Below are 18,987 nucleotides of genomic sequence, written 5' to 3'. Positions count from 1 at the left end.
GACTCTGACAAAATATAAATTTAAATCCTAGTCCTACTCATTTATAATATTAAATAGTTTGGGGTTGATGAAAAAAAGAGCAAAGTATCACAGATGTCAGACCAGATTTTGTTGTGGGTTTGAATATTGTCTACCTATCCATTTCTCCAAAGCAATGAGGTGTCAAATCACCATGTTGATTTTAATCTTGTTCAAAGTACAGTAACACCACAGTCCCTACGTTATTAATAACAAAGTACATGTACATGTAGTTGACTTGTACTGGCCTACAGGCGCTAAGATTTCTGGGTAACCAAGATGGCGGCGCCCATGAAATAAAAAAAATCGAGCGACATCGTGTTGTTTTTGTGTGATTTTTACAGTTTTGAAGAACAGGTAAGAGGCGATGCGGAGGTAGACATGGTGTTCCTGACGAGGATACTCCAGCGCGCCCCCGGAGCACGGGTAGGTACGGTTCTTTGGACAAGCAGGGCTCTGTGTGCCCGTGTGAATAAAATTATGGGGGAGGGGGGCTTATATTTACTACAATTTATACATGTGCTACACATGTACGTCCTTTAGCATGCTGTTTTGATGACACAATCAACCACTGAACTACCCAGTATTAGAATGCACAATGTTCTTATGCAGACACCATTCTATATAAGACGACTGGCCAGTGCTGACAGCTGAAAATTTCATTTAACGTTAACTTAAAGTGCAACCTTTTTGCAAATCACAGTAGTAGCTAAAATCCTGCTTCAGAAATAATTCAACCCACACAGATGCATTCCCAAGCTTGAAGACTTTTAAGTATATTTTCTGCAAATCATTTTTTTGCTTCAATAATCATTATTTTTCTTCATTTTTTTTCTCTCTCATAACAGAAGCGAGGGTTTGTGGACAAGCTGCGTGTGTACGTCCGCGGGGGCAGCGGAGGGATGGGGCTTCCCAAGTACAACGGCAGGGGCGGCGACGGAGGGCACGTTGTCTTCGTCGCCAAGGACGACCTGACCTTAAAACAGGTCATTGACAGGACCCCGAACAAGAGGTTCATCGCTGGGGTTGGTGCCAACGCTACGTAAGTTGAGGTGGTATGAGGAGTTGAGTTAGCTAGTGAAAGGGTCAGAATGAACCACTCACATCAGAAAGGACCCCTACGTATATAACGTTACCTTTTTCATAAGTGTGGTGGGATCTTTAATGTGCTTGAGGTGTCGACTGGTTCTCTTAAAACTAGGTACACATTTTCCCCTGAGTTGAGTGAGGAAATAGGTGTAAAGTGCCTTTCCCAAGGGCACATACAACACAGCCTGCTGCCAGGGATTGGTATCTCCAAAACCTTTGATTATTCAGATTCTGAGCCAACAACCCTAACCACAAGACCAAGTTGCCACTTATTAATTCACATCTCGTATACACCCAAGCCAGCAGTGATCTTTCTTGTTGTAGGAGACGAGCCATCCAGGGAGACAGGGGGCCTAACCTAACAGTGGAGGTGCCGACGGGTATTACTGTACTCACCGACACTAAACAGGTTATCGGTAAGGGTAGAACTGGCTTACTTTCTCCATGAATAAACACCAGGATGGTTGTCTTAGACAGTTGTGATAGATCAGATTTTATGTATAAACCCCTTGAGTTGTCTATTTTGGGGCAGTTTTGTTTTGATATTTCCTGAAGTCTATGTAGTTGGGATACATTTGGAAACGTATCTAGTGCTGTACAATTTGAACCAGGCAGAATAGCCCTGAGGAAGATGACAGACTAAAATGTCGGCTGAATTACACATGGTTGTGTAAAAAGAGTCTCTTTATTCATTCTTAGTAGTTGTTCATACGTGTTTTGGGACTCCCTGAAAGTTAGACACATGTAGTTTTTGTGTTTCTGTTCCTGTTATGTTTTGCTGATTCCTGTATGTTCCCAGCTAACCTGAACCAGCCTGGTGACCAGGCGGTGGTGGCTAAAGGCGGCCAGGGCGGGGCTCACTGGTCAGACTTCCTCCCCAAGAAGGGACAGATCCGCAGTGTGACCATGGAGCTCAAACTCATCTCTGATGTAGGACTGGTGGGGTACGGAAATCCATGTACTGTCTTTGTACTCTGTACTTTAAGCTACCATTGACTAGTACAATGGCCAAGTGAATAGAGTGTTCAGTAGGTAGTGAGTTCAATCTCAGGCAGAGTCATACCAACAACTTTAAAATTAGCATTTGGGAAAGAGTATGGTAGTTTTTTTTTTTTGTATACAGCTTTTACATTTTATTGCACACATGTTTTCAACTTTTGATGTTGTTTTCAGGTTCCCCAATGCTGGCAAGTCCACCCTGCTTAAGGCAGTGTCCTCAGCTGACCCCAAGATTGCAGATTACCCGTGTATGTTTCACCTCTTTCGAGTCAACTCTTCTGTATCTTCAATATCATGCCAAAATGTTTTTAAACCTCTCTTCAGTTTGATCCCACCTCTTGTAAGATGCATGTACAATGTATTTGTTTGTTTTCCTCATAACATGAGATTGTCGGTATCCACTTTTCTCCAGTCACGACCATGAGGCCCCAGATCGGCATCGTTCAATACAAGGATCTGAGAAGGGTGAGAGACCTCATCGTTATGGACTTTTGCCAGTCTGCTAAAATTATTTACAGGTATTAGATTATAATTGATGTTACATTTGTGGTTAAAATTCCCTCCTCAGGTTTCCCTTGCAGATCTGCCAGGTCTGATAGAGGGCGCCCATAACAATGTGGGGATGGGACATCACTTCCTCAGGCATGTGGAGAGGACCAAGCTGCTGCTGTTCATGGTGAGGACCATAGGGGGCGCTGCTGTGATGTACTGTTGAACGCATCTTGACATGTTCATGATGTTTTATTTTTGCGTTTTTGCAAATTCATGACACCACAAGTAGTTGTTTCCAGTATATCACTACAGTGTTACAAAATCATTTCAATCACAAACTTAGAACAATGCCTCATCCTTTTCCCTTCTACCCTCAAATCCGATGAAAATAAATGAAAGTACATTGTACTACTTGTCTGAGCTCAGTTCATCAAAATTCACATTTTACGAACTGTGGTAACCATCTGTGTTGTGTTTTTCCCTCCAGGTTGATGTCCATGGGTTTGTGTTGTCCATGAAGCACCCTCACCGGACGGCCTTCCAAACTGTGGCCCTGCTCATGAAGGTGGGTAAAAAGTTTCCAAAGCCTTTTTGATGTAGGGGCAGTGAGCTGTTAATATATTGTGTCTAGGGCAAGGTATTTTAAAGGTGTAACTCAACCCTCCCCTTCCATGGCCTTTTAAAAATGTGCCTCAGCAATCACTCCCTGAATCAGCCAGTGTGAATTGTTTTCATTCATCCCAATTTTTTCACCTAACATCAATTCTTTGCCACTCAATTAGCAGAAAGTAGTGTCTCAGAGGGTTATGGGTAATGGGCAATGTGTTATCTGTAATAAGAGTACAAAGAAGATCTCAAGGATTGTTTTATCTCTTTACTAACAGGAGTTGGAATTGTACAAGAGCGACCTTGTGGACAAGCCTGCTGTGTTGGCCATTAACAAAATGGACATGACAGGTGCAGGGGACAGGGCAGAAGAACTGCTGTATAAACTTGAACACTTTGAAGGTCTGTTGTGTTTCCTTATAAGATTTATACAATTTATTCCATGGGTTCAAATTCCCAGACATTTTAGAGTAAGAATTAGCAACAGTTGAAGACAGAAACTAAAGGGCCCGTAGGACAAGTTCTACTGACCAAATTTTTATCAAAAATTTGTTGTATTTATTGTATTTTATTAGTGAATGACTGTTTTGTGCACATTTTACTACTTGGGACAAACATGTAGTACACTAACCTCCCCCTCCTTTTCCAGATTCAGTGACTGAGCTCCCCAAAGACATGAGGCCAAGAAGACAAGTGCAATTTGAAGACATCTTCCAGATCTCTGCCAAAGAAAAACAAGGACTGAACAAACTGAAAGACAAAGTCAGAGAAATACTGGATGAGAGGTTTGATGAAGAACAGAATGAACTGAAACAGCAGGCGATGCAGAGACTACAGAAGGAGGCATCCTATGGAAAAACAACAGACAGGACAGCTGATGTCATCTGAATCATGGACAAACAGTTCAATCAGACTCACTACAAGATTCATTGTCAGCCATGTTCTCTGTTTTGTAAGTGTGGCCACAACAGTACATGTAACATGTGCAGTCACTGCATAAACTATTTGATTCAAAATCACTTTGTCTTGAGATATCGTATACGTGTATGGAAAAATAAGACAAACTATGAGCAGCGTAACAGTCTAATACCATTTATATGTAAATAAAAGCATATTGGTCCCTTACCATAATGCCTTTGCCCAAGTTTTGTATATCGAAGCAAGGCGGTTGAAGAGCAACATCCTTGGTAGAGGGTAGAAGTGGTCACAGCAGTCTAGATTTTATAACTTGGTAGGACCAAGGATGCACATACTAGTAATTCAGGATGTTGAAGTGACATTATGTTTAACATATACTATTTTTTTTCTTTTTTGTTTGTATACTATTTGTGGTTTACATGCAAATGAAGGGGTTTCTGTCATTGAAATATTAGCACCCCTCTCTCCCTTTTCTCACATGTATCCTTCCAACAAGCCTTTTCCCATTCAATCACATTTAATATGTACACTGACTCATAAACGAAATTGAGCGTTTTGGAAACGTTTTCAGACGCCTTTCACGAACATGAAAGGCATAAAGGGCAACCACACTTTTTTCTGCAAATCTGGTCATCAGTAGGTCAAAGGTCAACGACCCCGATCAGCTGATTTGACGTCACGCCCCAACTGAATGACTTTCGGCGTCTGCTAGGGATCGTCCCCATTTCCGCTCCCAGACCGCGAAGGACGGACGTACACCGGCCGGCACAGATATATACTGATATATACCGGTAACTACCATTTTACAGGTATGTGGAGAAGTATATTGGTAAGATATACTGGTTGTAACATACGGTTGAGGTTGGAGTCTGAAATGCCAATTTAAAGGCCGTTTTTGATGAGATTGACAGTTGTATTTTTCCGATCCTGTGTACCGCCCCAGGCGCCGCCCATTCAAGCCTGGTTGGCGTAAAATTTGTCTGAACTCGTATAAACTGCCTCGTCACCATAGCTGACATGATGATATGAATCTTGTTTTTTTCCTGTATAATACCGATCCGACTGGCCAGATATAACGTTATAAGTTAGTGATCTTAGATATCGAAAAATACGGTAATACAAAATAAACAGAAGCCCCCATTTTGACTTTTTAACTTGCTTTCCCCGCACTTCGCTACAAAGAATTCACACAAAGGACGCAGATGTATGAAATGATATGTAAATTGCTCGAATCGCTTGTGACGTAGAGGTGTAATATTTATGACACGCCTACTGAGTACGATTGTTTATTCGTGCTGATACTAAATGAATATTTCACAGGTCATTTCTGTATCTGTCCGGCATCCATTCGTCATAAAAAAAATCTCTGCTCTCGATGTTGCCACGTATTAATTTACATTTACGTATTTTCGTAGCGAAAATTCACTTCACCTAATTTCAATGTTGTAACCAAGGAGGTTTAAACCTACTTGGCACAACGTTATGTTTCCACCAGAGTCTGTGTGTTTCTACGGTAATTATCTTACGGTAAATTACTGCACCAGATTTGAATGTGTAAATTAGCGTTTCCAAGGGAATTATCTGCGGTAAAGCTTTGCTGTAAAAACAACAGACGCTGTTTCATACTCCATTGCATACGCAAACGACATCTAATTGACTTTGCAAACCTGAAAAGAAAACGAAGTTCACGCAAAGCGATTTTCCTAGAAAAAAGGAAGCCTCTGAGACAATAGCTTATAGGCCATTTTGCAAGTCACCTATTGAAACGTCAACATCACATGACCCCGCCCATATCACTCCCCCTACACGCCTCCCGTCACCTAGGTAACGCCGTGACGTTGCGCATTGTGACGTCTGTTCTAATATTGCGTAATGTGATTTTAAAAGTCAAACATTACCTGAGGCTGTGTTTGTTTTGGCAGAGTAGGCTTGGTTTGAGTTCGGTGGGATTTTGTTCTTGGCTTTAAACGCCATTGCGTTGCTGGAGCAGAATGTTTCCCTTCGAAATTTGCTCTTTAGAATTGTAGAATGAAAAGATATGGTATTTTTCCCTATCACTGCAATTCCTTATGATAATTGTATAATCATAACTGTGTTGTTCACAAAATGTAGTCAGTAGTAGTAGTAATAGTACATGGCATACTCTACTTAAAGTTTAAAGTGCTTTTTTGTGTTATTTTGATATCGTTTTTATCGATACAATGTATCTTAATCATATATATAAACATGTGTATAGGCCACAAGATAGTTTTTCTTATTTATTTTTCATCTTTCAAAATAATGTAAGGTTACTTATACATGTACTTGTGCATGTAACTGTTAGTTACATGTATGTGTTTGACATTATTCCATCACTGTCTGACACAAAAATGTCAGTCTTTGACTTTGTATTCATAATGTCATGTTCCCTTTTTCACTGCAGCTGACTTTTAAAACAGTAGCATCATGGGTAAGATCAATGTCGGACCAGTTGTGGAGGTCAAAGGTGACGAGATGACCCGGGTCATCTGGGAACTGATCAAGGAGAAGCTGATCTTCCCGTTCCTGGATGTGGAGCTGCACACCTTCGACCTGTCCATCGAGGAACGGGATCGTACAGACGACCAGATCACCATAGACTGCGCCAACGCCATCAAGAAGTACAGCGTGGGGGTGAAGTGTGCCACCATCACTCCAGATGAAAAAAGAGTCAGTAGAATTATTATAGTCTATGTTTTCTTAGGTGGTTTTGAAGGAAAGTAGCCCGAGTGTCAGCCTTGTTAGCTTTCATCCGCTCCCCAAGATCCGGTCCCCGCCAACAGCCAAGGCTGACAATCAGGCTAGAAGGAAAGAGGTTTGACGGAACATTACAAAGCTTTACAGGCAAAAGGGCATACAAAGATTGAGTGGAGTACTTCCACTTTTGCCAGTGTGATGGTTCAAGAGGTCTTTTCAATTCACTGATTGAAGTTCTGCTGTTCTAGCCACTTTAGTGATTTAAATTGCTGCTAAAAGTGTTTTGAAAGTCTCTCCATGCTGTCAAAAATGCGATTCAGAAGGAAAGCCTTTTAAACTACAAAAGAGCAAAAGGCGCTTAACATTTCTTTCCACCTCGTTGACTTGGATGTGTTTATGTTCTAACTTGCATCGGTGGGATCTGAAGTAAGAAAGTAAACCGGTGTGGACTTATCCTAATCTTTTCTTCCTTCAATCCATCCCTCTCTCCAGGTAGAGGAGTTCAACCTGAAGAAGATGTGGAAATCGCCCAATGGCACGATCCGTAACATCCTGGGCGGAACAGTGTTCCGTGAGGCCATCATCTGTAAGAACATTCCCCGATTGGTCACTGGCTGGACAAAACCCATTGTGATTGGACGTCACGCTTTTGGAGATCAGGTAAGAACATAACATGGGAAGCTAAGAAGTACCTCATCTTATGATGGTTTCTGCGTGTGCTAATTAAAGATTTTCTGCTATTTGCCTGTGATTTCTTATTTTGTCCCTTCTTCTTCTTTTTTCCAGTACAAGGCCACAGACTTTGTGGTACCAGGAGCAGGGAAACTGGAGATCACCTTCACATCTGAGAACGGAGGAGAGGCACAGAAGTACACAGTTTTCGACTTCAAAGGTGAACTAATGCACCTTGTCTTACAGATTTGTGTTTCCCCTGAGTGCTCAATGTCCACAACAATTGTGTAGCACAGTGGTGTGATGAATTCACTGTGGAGAGGTCACCACAAAAATAAAACAACCATGATCAAGTTTAAAACATGTTTGAAGAAAACAACAACAACAACAAAAAACATGATCATTTCAATAGTCTGTGTAATGCAAACCCTGTCATCTGCGTCTTTTTTGGGGGGCAGCTGGATGTTTGGCAGGCAGCAACCATAAAATGATTTAATCAGGCTGTCATTTAAAGTGCCGGAACACTCACAGTAATCGAGCGATTCCATTTTTCCTCAGACGGGGGAGGGGTGGCTCTGGGCATGTACAACACGGACGCCTCCATCAGGGACTTCGCCCACAGCTGCATGACCTTTGCCCTACAGAAGAGCTGGCCGCTCTACATGTCCACCAAGAACACCATCCTGAAGAAGTACGACGGAAGGTTCAAGGACATCTTCCAGGAGATCTACGACCAGGTCAGGGTTACTGTGACAGCAGTAGAATAGAAATAACTCTTGGAGAATATGTTGATGAAGGTTAGATGGCTGGATGCCTGAGACTGTTCTCAGGGCCAGTACACAGGCAAGCCCCCAGTAAGACCCTGGGTGGCATGTTGGCTCTTAAGCACTGTATATTTAGCCTGGGTACCACCCTGGTTATGTTCGCTCCCACAGTCGCTACATTGGTATTTGGTAGTGACTGTGGGAGCAGACATACACTAACCAGGATATACCCAGGATAGTGTATACTGACCCTAGTGACAATCTTGCACCCAGACTACCTTGTAGCCTAGCCTGGGGTTCAGACGGTCATGGCTCCCTGCTATCTCTTAGTCACTAACAGTGTGCTCTCCCGCCCAGCCTCCTGCTCAGTGTATGCCACGGATTTCAATGAGCTTGCCATCATGATCTAACAACACTGCACATATTATACTAGGAAATGAAACTGAAGGTACGCATTGTTCTCTCCATTCTTCAGAAGTACAAGGCGAAGTTTGAGGAGGCAGGAATCTGGTACGAACACCGGCTGATAGACGACATGGTGGCGTACGCCATGAAGTCTGAGGGCGGGTTTGTCTGGGCCTGTAAGAACTACGACGGTGACGTGCAGTCTGACTCTGTAGCACAAGGTAAGATTTCACTGTACCTTAAAAGTTAACTTTTCAGAACAGTAAGGAATAGTGTAAAATGTGTTTTTCTTTTTATAGTTTGATCAAGGACATTCTGAAAGACTATTCTTTAAGGACTTGGCCATTAGTACAGGGCTAAGTAAAAGAGCTTTTCAATTTCGAAACCGTGTTTGTCCGCCAGGTTATGGTTCCCTGGGGATGATGACCAGCGTACTGATATGTCCTGATGGAAAGACAGTAGAGTCTGAAGCTGCTCACGGCACCGTAACACGACACTACAGGATGCACCAACAGGGCAAGGAAACATCCACCAACCCCATCGGTAAAGGCTCTGAATCAAAGTTTAAAGCACCTAATCTACAATATTTTTTTGTAATGCTGCCCTGAAATTGCATTAGATGCCAATAAGATACTGATGTAGCTTGAATAGCTTGTAAAATGTACAATGGAAAGGAGTTTTTCAGTTTCCCATACCACAGCTCACATTTACACACTGCCTGGCACTTAATGTTAAACTCGTGTCTCCCCAGCCTCCATTTTTGCGTGGACCCGAGGCCTTCTCCACCGCGCCAAGCTGGACGGGAATGAGGAGCTGAGAACGTTTGCCACCCGCCTGGAGGAGACGTGTATCGAGACCATCGAGGGAGGGAAGATGACCAAAGACTTGGCCATCTGTATCAAGGGTCTACCCAAGTGAGTAGCACAATTGTTGTAAGTTGTTGAAAGGGGTGTCTATATATAATAAACAAAAGCTTTCAGCCTCCCTTGCACTATGACATGTATCATTTATGTTCGCTTATTTACGTATTTCTTATTATTTTTAAGTCTGATTAAGTAAACAAAAGTGCAGTGAGTATATGTGTAAGCCTTTATTTAAACTTTTGTTCCTCTCTCTCCCCAGTGTGACACGTGAGGACTATCTCAACACCTTTGAGTTCCTGGATGCTCTGGCTGAGAATCTACAAAAGAAGCTCTCTGCCAAATGACTTGGGGGAAGAACCGCTAAACTTTGATCACAAAATACACTCAAACTCTGTTTAAGGACCACCTGGCCATTGATATACAGTCAAATCTGTACTAGTTCACCTATGTATAAGGACCACCTGGCTATTGATACATGTGTACAGTCAAACCACCTTCGAGTCTGCAAATTAATACTCGGCCACTTTTTGTGGTCCTTTACAGTATTTTCCCCATTGATCCTGATTATACTGACCATTTTCTTCATTCCAGATTACTACCGACAGGTTTCAAAATGCAAACGGTTGGGTCTGACTGTACAAGAGCTTGACTATATCTTGGTCAGAATTATTTTAAACATAAGACAGAAATTCTATTTTTCACATTTCATAGAGTCCTTTGGGGATGTCTGAAACTCTACTACTGTTTTGTTTTTCACGGTGGTGAAACTTTTTTACTATTTAAACATCTTACTGCAGTCCAGGATGGTTGTTCTACCTCATGTTTAGGACTTGTTCAAAAGGGTCACAGCATCTATGGAAGTAAAGCACACTTGGAAATTTATGTATTTCTGGAAATGCCATGACACTTAAGATATGAGGGGTTAAAATCATGGTCATGATAAATCCTTAAATACAATAGAAACATTTATGCAACATGTTGATACTGTAAAGTTCTAGGTCAGACAGCAAATCATGTGCGACTATGAAGATTTAAAACAGGTGAAGCATGATGATACTATACTTAAGTGTTACTTAAGGAAACACCAGTTCCTCTAGTTGGTTCTCAGACAAGTCAAGGTAAAAATATAGCAAGTAGAAAGCAAAAGGTCATAGTCTTGGAGCAAAATGTGCCAAGTTAGGGTGTTACACATACAATGTAAGAAATTAACTGTAACAAATCCACATTGGACACTCTATCTTTTCTATGGTATCTATATTTTGAAGTTACATGAAGGTGAATATCTAAGCAGGCTACATGTGTAGTTAAGTATTATAAGAACCAACTTGAATCTATATAGATTCTGAGAAGTACAACTCTAGTTTTTAGACTTTACATTAAGAATCTTTTTGCTGCTTTGTTGTTCTTGAGTACATGTAGCTTGTTTACTGAACCACTGACAATTATAAACAGCTGAGGTGTTTAAAGTAAATAGTATAATTGCAATCATTATCTCTATATACTTGAATCTAACATATCGTTAACTGGAGTCTTCCCACATGTGCAGTGTACCAAGAGTGTAATATAGTTGTCTTTTCAAAAAGTGCAATCATGTACTAGTAATTTATTCAATCACAAGTTACAATGTATTTAACAGTCACCTTAAGCAAAAGCTCGTGATCAGTATTAAAGAGTGGATATGATAGCCCAGTCAATTGTTGGAATACTTATAAATTCTTGCCATGTAACATTGTTTCTAGTACTTTAAATAGTTTCACATGTAGTTGACAATTTGGATATCTTTGGTTTACATAGTTTATACATGTCACCTTTTCCTTGGAGATTTGTGAGGTTTGTATGCTTCTTGTCATAAACAAGCCTTAGGTATACAAGTAGCAAATATTTCTAGCAAATTCTGATACCCAGAAAGCAATACAAATATCATAATTGTTTTTGCAATGTTTATTGGCAATAATTTAAAAAGTTCAGAGATGCAGGTTCACCTAAAGCAAACTTAGGTGTATTCTTTAATGTAAGTACTATGTATCAGGTATTCTTGTGAACTGAATTGTACATGTTGAAGTTGGCATTGTCACTAATTAGCAAAGTGCTAATTATAATGAAGCAACGTAAATTATTGACTGTACAGGTTCAACTGCAGTGAATAAATGAATTTTTGCAGCAATCTGTTTGTTTGCTTTGGTACTTTTGCTGAACAGAGGTAGAATCTAAATAACATCTTATCATACATTCATAAAACTATGTCTATGACCATACATATAGAATAAGCTAGAGGAAAAGTAAGAACTATCGGTTGTAAAATGTGCAAAGGTTTTTGAACTTCTCAAAAGATAAAAAATTGCTCCAACACAAAGCTACCTACCAAAGTGTAAAAACACCATTATCAATACTAAAAAAACACCATCCTAACATATGATTAAGTCCAAAAAAAATGACATTTTATCAGATTAAGAAAATGGAGATGCAATGTTGTACATTTATCTTTTTACATGTATGAAAACATTTGGCCTAGAGTACCAACAGCGGTGAAAGATTAAGTGCTGATAACAAACATCACAACAACAGTGCAACATTTTGAAACAACTCAGGTCACAAATACGGCAGGTTGGAAATCACCAGGAAACTCCACGTAGCATTGGTATGTCTTGATGACAGAGAACAAGCAGGGGCATATCCTCATCATTTGTTGATTTTTTTCTGTGGAGCAATGAAAAATAGTTTTTAAACATGCATCTATTACAGTGATAACAGAAGAAGACCTTAAGTAGAATTTGAGCACTGGTAGAATTTGAGCCCTGCAAGGCATTAGGGAATTCGAAGGTAAAGACCATGTAAAATACTCACCCCTGTCTTATGCTTGTGGTACTGAGGTGACCAGTCTCCAAACTTCATAGTCATGGGGTCTCCCCGCCTCAGCTTACTGAAATGTTAGAAAAGTTCATCGCAGTTAGTTTGGCAGCATCATGTGCAAAGAAGCTAAAAATTATGATGAATTTTGTTGCTCACACACATATACTAATAATAACATGAATACACAGACACACAGAAACAAATGCATGCTATAAAAGATCCAACTATTTATGAAGCAAATAACTTACTAGTACTGTACCAGGTATTTCATCTACTTACGAGTTGAGAGTGGGCTCTTTGTAGCTGACTTGTTGTCGAGACCTCCGCACTCTCTTCGGCCCTCCAGCTGACTCATCTTCACCATTTTCGTTCTGCTTGCTGTGACTCTGCTGTACATCCTGATCATGAGCATCCTCACAACTTCCTACGGAGGAAAATGGTCTCTTTTTCTGATTCTTGGGGTTCATCTGAGGAGTGACCTTGGTTTTGGTGCCCGTTGTGTCACTGCGGTGTCCCTGTGGAGTGTTGCCCACATCTTGGAAAGCCCGTCTCTTGGATAAAGCCTGTTCCACATTCGGAGTTGTCGTATCATTGTCCGACGAATCTTGGAACACCTTCCCCTTTCTGCCTGACAGAGGGCCCTTCTCGGCACTTCGAAGTAACCTCTGGGGTGTCTGTCGCAGGGGCATTTGAGTGCCTGTATTCTCCTCCTCTTCAGAGATGGAATAGTTGCTACTATTCCTTTTGGTAGGCTTGGACTTCCTATTTTGCCAGCAATCATCCTCTGATTCTGAGTCACTTGAAAAATACTTCACAGCAGCTGTCGTCCTTCTTCTAGGTCTAGCTATCTGTCCTTCATCACTTTGCCTTGGGCTTTCTGGGATTGAAGCAACATCTCTATGTTTCTTTGATGTCTTCCCTCTTCTTGTGTTATTTTCTTCTTCGTTGTCTTCCTCATCAGAGGACTCACACACAATGACATTTTGCCTTTTCTTATTTGAAGTTTTGTTGCCCTGTTTTTGTTTAAGCTTTGCAAGCTTTTTGGGCCTTCCTCGTTGTGAGTGTGACTGCTGATGGTCATCATCTTCTGATGCGTGCTCCCGGGACATGACAGGTTTGAGTGTGAGTGGGGATGGATCACTGAACATGTCACCAGAGGAGAGATCAAACACAGACAAACTCTCCTGCACTGTTTTCTCCTGGCTTTTAGATGGTGTTGTGTCATCAGCATCCTTTGCAGAAGTCTTACTCTTAGTGCTTGTGCTCTGTACCACCAACCCCTTCCTTTGTCATCTTAGCAGAAACTCTAACATTTCTATCTGCCACACTTTTTTGCTTCTTTTCCTCACAGCTACCTCTGGGCTAGATTCTTTCGCAGATGATTCAGGGCCGGTGATCATGTCCCCATGAAATTCCGTCTCGCTGTCAGTTGAGACAATTCTCCGAGTCGCCCTTCTGCCTCTCTTGTTCACAAAATCGTCATCATCTGAGTTGTCAGCAAGGTGAGGGACTTGGCTGGGCAGACTGTCTTCTGGGATGATCTGTTGTTCCTGCTGAAGGGCCCACGTTGGTTTGGGGACGGTTGTATCGTCCGCATCAAACTCCTCTACCTCAGCCTCACTTTCCTGAGAAGGTTCTACATTTTCGGAGGGACTCTCTACTACCTCCTGCGATGGGACTTCCTGAATCTTCCTTGCTTCCTTCACAATGTCGTGTCCATCCTTTTCAACTTCCTCCCTTCTTTCTGCAGTGGATTTTGCTGACTTGCTGAACGTTGGCAGCTTACTGGCTTTCTTTTTCTTCAGTCTTCTTACAGGTTTGCAGCCAGACTGGTTCAAATCCTTTTGGCTTGTTTTTCCTTTCTTTGATGCTGCACTTCTTTCTGCATCCTTGTCAACACCTGGCCTTTTGGCATTTGGCGCTTTAGAGGCATCTTCTGTGGCCTGTATAAACGACAACATGTACAACATACATTGTTACCAGTACACTGAAACTGACAGAACTCTCAAGTTCTGTTTGCAAGTTATCTATCCTCTGGACTAGAGAGCTATACCATGCCTACAGAACTGTGAATAGTTTCATCAGGTTGGTAGTAACTGAAAAAAAGAGACTCTTTTTACAAAACCAAGAGGTTAATATTAATAGAGTTACAATAATATTCGCCATTGACTATTGGTCTGTTTGAAATTTTTAATCGTATGTACCTGTTCAGTCTCCTCAGTACTGATGACAGTAGCAGGCACTGTGGTCAGGTCCATGTCCTCCTCACTATAGATTGTTGCCTCAGCTTCTGCTGGCAGCTCGCTTCTTGTGCTAGACTAATGCAGTGAATATTTACATGTAGTACATATGTTCAGTGCATTTTCAAGACCTCTTATTGTGAAGTTTAAAGACCCTGTCACACATTCAGAACCTTCCCAGAACCAAAACTTGGTGGCAAAAGATATTGTTATAATTCATCTTCAAAAGTACCAGTCAAAAGAAAAAAATCAACTCGACTGAAGTCAGTTCCAATCTTTATCAAGATTTGAGGCAATTACCTCATTGGAAGGACAGCTTCCATGTCCAGCTGCATCCTGGGATTTCCATTTGTGCTCTGCCACCAGGTCCATCAGACTCAAGCGTTTCTCAGGTCCTTCTGGGAGGACTACAAATTAAGGGGACAAGTTAAGAAAACTTGGAATAAGAGTCATAGGAAAAATGTGATTCAGAAATTCTAAAATTCCTACTAAAAATTTTCAAATTCACTTGATTACTTCAAGAGTGAATTAGTATCCCAAAGCTTACATGTACACAACTGTAGAATCTTGAGAAAGTGAAGGATAATTTCCAAGATACTAGTATTCCAAAAAATATTGGTGGACAGGTTTGGGTATTTTGTTATGGAAGGGTTGACACATCTCAAATGCAACTAGTAGTTGGGTTTGAGGAAATTTCATTTGATGCATGAAAATATGTTAGTACATGTTTGCATATTTTACTTGTATTAATATTTATGCTGCATGCTGTTAAAATTTCAATGCAAGCATCACATTGTTATCCTTTATCCATCATATTACAAAAAAGTTAACTTTTGTGAATATATATAATATTTTGTGTAAATTTTTGAAACAAAAGTTTGAATACCTTCCAAAGTTGTAGGGACTGTATATGTACCCCTTCTTGAATCACAGGGTAAGGTATGCACAACAGTGGAAACAGGTACAGGAGTAGGAACACTGTATGTTCCACGTCTGTTTTGCCCTGAGGTACTTTTGCTGGGTATGTTAACTGGGGGAGGCATATTCAATGTGCTACGCCTCCTATCTTCTGTTACTGGTACTGCATATGGTCTGGAGGTATTTGGGGCTTGTGTGTAAGTTCTTCTCTTGTCATCCTTCTTATGTTCTATAAATGTACACAGAAATTGTGAAGCAACTTAGAATTGGCACTTGGATTCTGTGTACAAAATCAAGAAGTGCTTAATAAATGTGTTCATGAAAATGTGACAGGTTAGGGAAGTATGAAAGGTGATTTCAAAATTTGAATGTTCCAATCTGTGCTTGAAGCATGCAGCATGCAACTTTTGAAGATTATTTAAAGCCTTGATGGGGACATGTGATTGCAAGCAATTGTCTCGTGCTAGAAAATTAAGTTAGATTTTACACTGTATTCATTATCACATCAGAAAAGACATGTACTTGTAGTTAGAATCAGTAACCAGTGGGTATAATATCTTAAGATTTAAAAATGAATGTTAAGTCGTTTGGATGAACAGACCTTGTTCTGTTGTATCCAGACTAGAAGACTCCTGTGGTTTATCAGAGGTGTCTGTGTGATGAGCAGTAACACTGACACTCTCCCTGCTCTCATCAGTAAACAGGATCGAAGCAGTCTGCAAAGCAGCGATGCTGTCTCTCGGACCAGCCTGGGCTACTGAGGACTCCTGGGGTTCCTGCGGAGGAGGGGGTGGGGGGACTGACACTGAACGCCTCGCTGCTCTACTTCCAGGGGGTGCCAGGCTCTGTCTCTGGCTGGCTGGGAGGGGAACACGAGTGGGCGCTCCTCTGGAACAACATGACACAAGTATATAGACTGGTTTATTTCGAAAGGAACATACATACAACATACATATAAGTTGCTAATTGCAGCCCGCAGGCTGAATTGGGCAGCTTTTACAATGGGATACACAGGTAGAATATATTTAACATGTACGTAACTTAAGCATAAGCATCAAATATTGCACTAGATTATTGCACTTTTTATTGCACTAGATTATTGCACTTTTATGTTAAAATTACGGCGTTACAAGATCGGTTACAAATTACATGATATAGCTAAAAACGATTACAACAAACATAGGATAAAACACTATTACAACATATACAGCTATTATAAAAAAATAATCTACTATAAGTCCAAGGTGTTAGTACTGTCACTTACACCGTTTGTCTGTATGCATGCATGTATGTATGTAATAAAAATATATGTTTTACATGTACTAGGTTAGGTAACATGTGGTTATGTACCAGTAATTACAAGTTTCTATGTTTTAATAACTGCAGTACAGATTCAACTTATACACTGTAGATCATTTGTAATCAAACAAAGGATGTAGTAATCACACAAGGTATGATTACTGTTACACATTCGCAGTCTCAAATGGTACGTACAGAACACTGGGTCTTGAACGTGGCGGCAGGGCTCCATCGGAGTTGTCGGAGACGGACACATGAGCGGAGAGGGAGGACATTCTCCAGCCGCTGTCCCGTAGCGCGGGGTGACACACCTCCATGGCTGACCCGATGTGCTCCACCGTCCCCAGCAGGCTGCTGCTCACCTTCTGTAGCACACTCTGGACATCCGACATTTTCTTCTGCAGAAGCAAAGCAAATTAAAAAGGCCTTAGCAAATGATTATGAATACACATTACAGCTATGCATTTATACATGCTCATTGCTGCTTATTGAAAACTCACACAACTGGGAAGTGAGGGGACTGCAGAATACATTTGAAAAAGCCTGGTATTCATAGAGAATCCAAACCTCAGTCCTCAGATCAGTTGTATTGTTTGTAGCATCACGGAAGGTCCACCTACCTTGTACTCCTGTTCATTGTCCTTTTTACACCTGAGTGCAGCCTGGAGTTCCCGTACCCTCCCCTGTAAGTTGACGACTCGTTCAGCCATGGCCATGTTCTCCTGCTGTAAGCTCAAGTTCCGCTTCTGAAGTCAAGATTCACACAGAGAATATTAAACATGACACAAAGTGATGGTCAAATCCAGAAGAAACTTTTCAGAACTTCTCAAGAAGATCTGACATGCTATCACTCAGTATGAAGTCTATATATACAGTATCAAGTATCAACATATATATTTTAGTGCAGAAAGTATTTCAATCCCTGATACATGTATTAAACAAAATCTCCAAAACACTAGCATCAGAAAAGTACTAGTACTTTACCACAGGTTTCAAATACCAAATACCAAATACAATGGACAGTCACATTGATAATGATATGAAGTTTCCATATACAGCGTATAGAACCCACAGTAAGTTTCATGAAGCAAACCAGTACGGATGAAGCTGGCAGTCCCTACCGAAAGTTTGCCGACACTCTGTCTGGCAGCTGCCAGAGTGCTAGCCAGCTCCCTGTTGTTGACTTTCAAGGAGGATAGTTTCTTTCTGACAAAGGATGAATTTCCTGAAACAAAAGAAAACACATGAATTATCAATATTATAAAAAGTTGTAAGATATAGGACAGTGACTCTTTGTGAAAAGACTACACCAAAATACCTGCACATTTCCAATGTTACCTGCACTAACCTGCATATATGCACTGCAGGTGGTATTTCAAGCCCTGCAACTTTAATGTAGGGTTGGCTACAGAATGTAGAAACTACAGCATATCTTTTATATCTTTCCAAGAGTTCTTATTTCTTACCACTGTAAACCCGGGACCTGGGATCTGAGATTTCCAACTTCTTCTCTTTGATTTTCTTCTTCATTTTGTTTTTCAGCTCGGTCATCTTGTTGTTGCTGGACTTGTTGAGCTTTCCACGAGTGACCACGTTCTCTCTCTGGTCTTGCTCCATTTCATCTGAAGCTTTGCCGTCATCAGTTTCCATGATGGTTGATGCTAACCTTCTACTAGTTGCCTTGCCTTTCTCAGGTGTATTCTGAATTAATAAAAATATACATGAATAGTTCATTATTAATCTTACGCTAGACATGGTCTAAATGTGCTTGTTTTTTTCATGATGCTTCTGGAGCGTTGTTATCCCTCTGATAACGGTTTTGAAATGCGATGTTTTTCTTTTGGGGGGGGGGATTTAAATTCAAATTTGCGTAAGTACGGGTACCCCCGGGTTTCCCTTAGCGATAAAAAGTGCAACAATAAGAAAATCCTTCAGACAGTCAGTTCCAGCATTGCCTATTTTACAATACATCACATTAAACTGCAAAAGATACGAAAAAATTTCTTTCTTTCCCACCTTTTTGCTGAAAATTCCCGAATCTTTCCTGCCAACCGACGCCATCTTGGAATCAAACTGCCCGGTCTTCGCTCTGATTGGTCAAATCTGATGTACCTCGCATTACGTCATTCATTGACCGTT

The 18,987-nt window shown here is 40.9% G+C and overlaps 3 protein-coding genes across 4 annotated transcripts; 2 read left to right on the top strand and 1 right to left on the bottom strand.

Moving 5' to 3' along the window:
* Positions 1–298: 298 nt before the first annotated feature.
* Positions 299–4,274, top strand: LOC109474582 (GTP-binding protein 10-like). Its single transcript, XM_019774914.1, has 10 exons — positions 299–444; positions 867–1,060; positions 1,432–1,523; positions 1,907–2,051; positions 2,281–2,354; positions 2,519–2,571; positions 2,675–2,782; positions 3,086–3,163; positions 3,483–3,606; positions 3,854–4,274. The coding sequence occupies exons 1-10, from the start codon at positions 400–402 to the stop codon at positions 4,090–4,092; spliced, it is 1,152 nt and encodes a 383-aa protein (XP_019630473.1). The 5' UTR covers positions 299–399; the 3' UTR covers positions 4,093–4,274.
* A 539-nt stretch (positions 4,275–4,813) lies between these two features.
* Positions 4,814–11,117, top strand: LOC109474579 (isocitrate dehydrogenase [NADP] cytoplasmic-like). Of its 2 annotated transcripts, none has more exons than XM_019774911.1 (9): positions 4,814–4,931; positions 6,545–6,810; positions 7,330–7,497; positions 7,624–7,729; positions 8,068–8,246; positions 8,749–8,899; positions 9,081–9,221; positions 9,430–9,592; positions 9,801–11,117. In XM_019774911.1, exons 2-9 carry the CDS (start codon positions 6,568–6,570, stop codon positions 9,883–9,885), a joined length of 1,236 nt encoding a protein of 411 aa, XP_019630470.1. In that variant the 5' UTR covers positions 4,814–4,931; positions 6,545–6,567; the 3' UTR covers positions 9,886–11,117. The 2 variants fall into 2 exon arrangements, with proteins under 2 accessions (XP_019630470.1, XP_019630471.1); XM_019774912.1 differs by having other exon boundaries at positions 4,823–4,896; positions 6,542–6,810.
* An 872-nt stretch (positions 11,118–11,989) lies between these two features.
* LOC109474640 lies at positions 11,990–18,959 on the bottom strand. Its single transcript, XM_019774988.1, has 13 exons — positions 18,865–18,959; positions 18,315–18,549; positions 17,970–18,073; positions 17,469–17,594; positions 17,044–17,246; positions 16,151–16,437; positions 15,518–15,778; positions 14,932–15,038; positions 14,596–14,709; positions 14,013–14,334; positions 12,671–13,580; positions 12,386–12,461; positions 11,990–12,238 (listed from the first exon to the last, which is right to left on the bottom strand). The coding sequence occupies exons 1-13, from the start codon at positions 18,907–18,909 to the stop codon at positions 12,221–12,223; spliced, it is 2,808 nt and encodes a 935-aa protein (XP_019630547.1). The 5' UTR covers positions 18,910–18,959; the 3' UTR covers positions 11,990–12,220.
* Positions 18,960–18,987: the final 28 nt, after the last annotated feature.

The sequence above is a fragment of the Branchiostoma belcheri genome, unplaced genomic scaffold, assembly GCF_001625305.1.
Source record: "Branchiostoma belcheri isolate BF01 breed outbred unplaced genomic scaffold, Haploidv18h27 scaffold31, whole genome shotgun sequence".
Taxonomy (NCBI): Eukaryota; Metazoa; Chordata; class Leptocardii; order Amphioxiformes; family Branchiostomatidae; genus Branchiostoma; species Branchiostoma belcheri.
Note: the sequence above shows the minus strand (reverse complement) of the source record. Positions and strands in the feature narration are given on the sequence as shown.